The sequence below is a fragment of the Panthera uncia genome (assembly GCF_023721935.1).
Source record: "Panthera uncia isolate 11264 chromosome A1 unlocalized genomic scaffold, Puncia_PCG_1.0 HiC_scaffold_17, whole genome shotgun sequence".
In the NCBI taxonomy this organism is placed as follows: Eukaryota; Metazoa; Chordata; class Mammalia; order Carnivora; family Felidae; genus Panthera; species Panthera uncia.
In genome coordinates, this window is record NW_026057577.1 from 47,606,642 (window position 1) to 47,612,910 (window position 6,269).

The window sequence follows — 6,269 nt, forward strand, 5'->3', positions numbered from 1 at the left end:
CACAAATTGGAAATTCCCACGTTAAAATTTTTTTTTCATTTTTTTAAAGGTTTATTCACTTTTCAGTAAGTGGGAGAGGGGCAGAGAGAGAGGGAGACAGAATCTGAAACAGGCCCCAGGCTCTGAGCTGTCAGCACAGAGCCCGAAGCAGGGCTCGAACTCACAGACAGCAGGATCATGACCTGAGCTAAAGTTGGACGCTTAACCGACTGAGCCATTTAGGTGCCCCCCGTGTTAATAAATGTGATGTATTCTTTCCATGAACGGAATGGAAAATCATGATAAGAAGCTCTTTAAGAATGCACAAGAGAAACATCGCAAGGTCTCAAAGTTTAGTTTGCCTGACGAGTGGTCAGGATGAATTGTTAGCTGACATGGGGTGAATGGCAGACAGGAACCCCAGAGCCGGCTGTCGAGCCCAGCTCACAAATTGGAAGTTAGAGGCTCAGAGACAGTGCTTGAAATAGTGGGTGCGCCAACATGTCCCGTGGTTCCAGCGCTGGGTTTGATCGCCACATTACCATTTTTTCACCCGAGGGCCAGCTCTACCAAGTAGAATATGCTTTTAAGGCTATTAACCAGGGTGGCCTTACATCAGTAGCTGTCAGAGGGAAAGACTGTGCAGTAATTGTCACACAGAAGAAAGTACCTGACAAATTATTGGATTCTAGCACAGTGACTCACTTATTCAAGATAACTGAAAACATTGGCTGTGTGATGACAGGAATGACAGCGGACAGCAGATCCCAGGTACAGAGGGCACGCTATGAGGCAGCTAATTGGAAGTACAAGTATGGCTATGAGATTCCTGTGGACATGCTGTGCAAAAGAATTGCTGATATTTCTCAGGTCTACACACAGAATGCTGAAATGAGGCCTCTTGGTTGTTGTATGATTTTAATTGGTATAGATGAAGAACAAGGCCCTCAGGTATACAAGTGTGATCCTGCAGGTTACTACTGTGGGTTTAAAGCCACTGCAGCAGGAGTTAAACAAACTGAATCAACCAGCTTCCTTGAAAAAAAAGTCAAGAAGAAATTTGATTGGACATTTGAACAGACAGTGGAAACTGCAATTACATGCCTATCTACTGTTCTATCAATTGATTTTAAACCTTCAGAAATAGAAGTTGGAGTAGTTACAGTTGAAAATCCTAAATTCAGGATTCTTACAGAAGCAGAGATTGATGCTCACCTTGTTGCTCTAGCAGAGAGAGACTAAACATTGTACGTAGTTAGTTTACCAAATCCATGACGCCACTTGCCTGTGTGTTTGGTAACAACAGACCAACATTATGGAGGCCCCTGGATTGAAAAAGGAACCTCTCCCACTCCTCCTGCCACTGAAGTGGTTAGGACTCTGTATAAAAAAAAAAAAAAATAGTGCTTTTGGAAAAAAAAAAAAAACAAATTGGAAGTTAGAGTTTACCAGTGATAAACGCAATCCTCGGTCAGAATCTCTTAAGAGCATTTAAAAGATATCAAGGTTACCTCTCTCTCTCTCTCTCTCTCTCTCTCTCTCACACACACACACACACAAAGGTAACCATGTAGAGGTGGTGCCCTTGTTAATTAGATCAATTGTAGTGATCTTTTCACAATATATACATACGTCAAAACATCAGGTTATACATCTTAAATATATACAATTTGCATGGTCAAAGACATCTCAATAAAGCTTTAAAAAAATAACAAGGCTGGGCACCACCCCAGGTGAACTGAATCAAAATTCTTGTGGGTGAAGCCAGGCATTGGTATGACAGAGGTAGTTTCTTTTTTTGTTGTTTTAATGTTTATTTATTTTTGAGAGAAAGAGAGAGAGACAGCATGAGTGGGGGAAGGGCAGAGAGAGAGGGAGACAGAATCCAAAGCAGGGTCCAGACTCTGAGCTGTCAGCACAGAGCCTGATGCAGAGCTCAAACTTCCAAACTTGACATCACGACCTGAGCCAATGTCGGGCGATTAACCAACTGAGCCAGCCAGGCACCCCCACAGGTAGTTTCTAAGAACTCCCCAGAATTCTCACTTTGGATTGGTGCAACCATAGGCCTTGGAAGACCTTCTTTATCAGACCTTCCTGAGTGGCCTTTGGCACGTCCCTTTGGATGCCTCCAGAGATAACCAGCCACAGTCAGTTTGACTCAGTCTGGTTCCATACACCTTTTCTTTGGATATGTTAATAATCCATTCTAAGAGTTCCAGAGAAGAGGTTTCCTGCAGGTCTTGGAGCATCCTGCTTTTAACTCATTGTCTGTCTCTGCATTGTTCACATGAATTTTCCTAATGGACAAAGTTTTTGTCATCCTCACATTTTGGGGTGAAGGGGGGTACCTCACTGGGGGATTAGATGAACTGAAGGGAAACAAGAACAAGCCTGGAATAGGAAGGCTGGCTAGGGATCCACACAGTGGGCCAGGCTCTAGATTGTACTAGGATGCTCACAGTGGGACACATATGGAATGGGAAGGACTGGAGCAGGAAGGAGGGGAGTAGGGTGGGGGAGCAGGGAGTGGTCAAACAAAGGAATAGGAGATTATATCAATTATATTGATTCAAATCATCCTCTTAGTACTAATTTTTTTTTTTAAGTTACAGAGGAGTAATTGAAGTCAGTGGGAGAGGGGTGATTCACAAAGCATCACAACATAGAAAATTATGTGGAAATTGATCTCTGTTACATTGATTCATTGACAAACTAACCACAAGTTTACGATTTGAGTAATTTTTTTCTAATTAACTTTGAATATTTTACTCTTTTTCTGTCCCTAAATTACATATTACATAGCAATTAGACTATTAGGTCACAGAACAGAAGGGTGAGCTATCAGGAAGTGAATGTTAGAAATGCTAGTAATCACTCCAGACATATAGGTTCAGAACACACACACACACACACACACACACACACACACGATATATCTGAGTAACCCAAATGCTGTATCCAAAATGATTTCCGATCCAAGTAGTATCAAATAGTTTTGCAACCCTTGGCTTTTCTTTGACTATGCAGACAAGGGGTTAAAAAACAAATAAATAAGATCAAATTTAAAAACCCCAAGCACCTCTATAATGAGTGTCTCCTACACTGTTGAACATTTCTGTTTCAGATAAAGGCTATGATTGCTTCAGATTTCATCAGGGTTCCCAGAGATGTTTAGAGGCAACTTGTAGCATACCAAATTCCTTTCATGTGATTTCCTCTGTGTTCAGGGATGTAGCACAATCACATAACTATCTAATTCGCCATCCCACTGAGTTAATAATAGTCAGTATTTTCGATTTGGAAGTTTCCTCTTTCACTGTTTGGATTCAATGGCACCTATCTCAATTACAAAGTAAGCCAAATTGAAAAGTTTTGACAGAGAAATATGATATCTGACATTGTAGAATCCTGAACATTTGCCAAGTTCGAAACACAATAGCTTGAAGTCACTAGTTAAAAAAAATAATAAGTTGTGTGTGTGTGTGTGTGTATATATATATATATATATATATATATATATATACACATCCTTTTATGCTCAAAACTTGACTGAGGGCCCTGAGAGCTTCTCCACAGTTATACAGCAGTCCTTTGGGACTGAATGCTCTTGAAACATAGCCTCCTCCGATACAAATACCTATGGGGACTGGGCTTCAGGCAGTCTCAATGGGATTTGGAAACAGAATACTGACAGAAATAGATGCTCTTTAGGATGTTTGTGCTCTGTCCCTGCTGTCCCATTTGCATCAGTCAACTTTCACTGCAGCAATCATCCACCCCAGCATGCTTGAGGCTTCCAACAACAAAAATGGATTTCTCACTCTCAGGTCTCCCTTGGGTTGACTGTGGCTCAGCTGGCTTCGGCCTGCCTCTGGTTGAGGTCTGTGCCATGAGTCTCCCATTCTGTTTTTCATTCCGCCAGAGAGGAGTACAGAATATAAGCGGGAACACACAGCCTCTAGAAGCTTTTGCTCAGAACTGGTACAGTGCTTCGCCCCCAACAAATCCCACTGGTCAGAGCCCAAAGGCAGGGAGGTGGTGACATAGCTTCCTCCCACAGTGAAGCATGACAAGATAGGGAAGGGAGGGCGGATTGTGGAAAATAACATGATCCACTATGCCGTTTCTCTAAAAGTCAGCCTCCCATCTCTCCAGGGCAGGGGCCCTGGCAGAAATGTTTATCAATGTGTTTGGAACATAAAACCTAACTTAAAAACTCATTATCGCTGCCATGATATGGTGTAGTCTTACCCACCATTTGAAAACACAAATGGTAAAGCCAACTTACTTTGCCATATATGGTAGGCAGTCTTTTCCCCTGTGTAATTCCCTCTCCTTGAGTGTGGACTGGACCTAATGGCTCCGTCCAGGAAAATTACTTCTGACGACCTGAGTGCAGGTGTGCAATTGTCTGCAACGCCAGCTGAGTGTCCTGTAGTTCAATTAAATCCTGACACTATCTACTTGGAGTTAGCCTCAGATTTCACAAGTTTAGAACTCAGTCCCTTAACCGCCCCACTTCAGAGTCCAGCCCCAATTCCCACGTTGCCACCTGTGCTTCTGACCAATCAGCTATACATTGGGATTCCCACAACCCCTCCTCGGGTTCAATAGTTTACTGCAATGGCTTATAGATCTCAGGGTAACAATTACTTCTACTGGTCTGTTATAAAGGAGATAGCAAAAGATACAGATGAAGAGTCAGAGGAAGACACACACAGGGCGAGGTGCGTGGGAAGAAGCACGGAGCTTCCACGTACCTCTCAAGCCACTCTCCCAGCACCTGCATACACTCACCAACCTGGGAGCTCTTTGACCCCGCACTTTAGGGATTTCTATGGGGGCTTCATCATCTAGACATAATCGATCATTAACTCAGTGTCCACTTCCTCTCCCCTTCGCAGACAATGAAGGGTAGGGTGGAAAGTTCCAAGCTTCTAAGCATGGCTTGGACTTTCTGATGACCAGCTCCCATCCTGACCGTCCATTAGTCCACCAACATCCACCTCATTAGAACAAAAGATACTCCTATCGCTTAGGAAATTCCATGGAATTTAGGAGCTCTATGCCGGGAACTGGAGGCAGACACCTCATATATACATTTTCTATTATTTAACAGACTCCCTTCAAATAAGTTAAAAAAGACAAAAGTGATGGGTTGTCACTTCTAAGATTAGGTTATAAAAAGACTGTTACTTTCCTGTCTGTCTGTCTGTCTGTCCGTCTGTCCCTCTCAGAGCTCTCATTCTGGGAAAGCAAGTTGCCATGTTGTAAGAGCTAATGTGACAAAAAACTAACATGTTCACCTAACAGCCAGTGAAGCCTGCCAGCGGCCATGAGCGTGAGCTTGGAAGCCCAGGAGAGCCTTGAGTTGACCGTAGCCCTGACCAAGACCTTGACAGCAAAGTTCATGAGTTCTGAGGCTGAGGCATCCAGGGATGCCGCACCCAGATTCTGACCACAGAAACTGCAAGATAATAATTGTTTGTTGCCTTAAGCTGCCAAATTTTCAGGTAATTTGTTATGCAGTAATAAGTACTTAATACACCATATGAAAATAGGAATAATTTAGCGGGTTGGACTTCTTGGCCTTACTGAGATAAATGCTATTATTAAAAAATGATACTTGAGGGGCACCTGGGTGGCTCAGTCACTTGAACCTCTGACTTCGGCTCAGATCATGATCTCAAGGCCTGTGGGTTCGAGCCCTGCTTCAGGCTCTGTGCTGATAGCTCAGAGCCTGGAGCCTGCTTCAAATTCTGTGTCTCCCTCTCTCTGCCCCTCCCCTGCTGACGCTCTGTCTCTCTCAAAAATAAGTAAACATTAAAAAAAAATTAAAACAATGATACTTGAATCTAAGAAAAAAAGATAACCAGGGGCGCCTTGCTGCCTCAGTCAGTAGAGCATGCAACTCTTGATCTTGGGGTCATGGGCTCCAGCTCCATGTTGGGTATAGAGATTACTTAAGTAAATAAAACCTTAAAAAAAAATAAAAAGAAAAAAGAGAGAAGAAAACCAAGTATCTAAGTCAATGCACCTAAATTAAATTACTAGGAATGACAATATTCTACTCCACAGTTAGATATACCTGGAATAAATTTTATTTTCTAGTAATGTAATGAGGTAACAGTAGCCATTTCATAAGGGTAAGGGAATGGTGATTATTAAAGACAAGGCCATTATGATGCTGCATCAGCATTATGAAAATTGTACATATTATTCCCAGCTGGCTAGAATGTATCACATATATGAACTTTCATTTACATTTCATTCCTATTTACGTAAAG

The 6,269-nt window shown here is 42.4% G+C and overlaps 1 protein-coding gene across 1 annotated transcript; it reads left to right on the plus strand.

Moving 5' to 3' along the window:
* The first annotated feature begins 448 nt into the window (after nt 1-448).
* LOC125935683 (proteasome subunit alpha type-6-like) lies at nt 449-1,391 on the plus strand. The gene has a single exon (XM_049649519.1). It carries the CDS (start codon nt 481-483, stop codon nt 1,219-1,221), a length of 741 nt encoding a protein of 246 aa, XP_049505476.1. The 5' UTR covers nt 449-480; the 3' UTR covers nt 1,222-1,391.
* Nucleotides 1,392-6,269: the final 4,878 nt, after the last annotated feature.

Excerpts from the sequence above, each read along its gene's own strand:
- LOC125935683 (XM_049649519.1), top strand. The coding sequence starts at position 481 with ATGTCCCGTGGTTCCAGCGCTGGGTTTGATCGCCACATTACCATTTTT.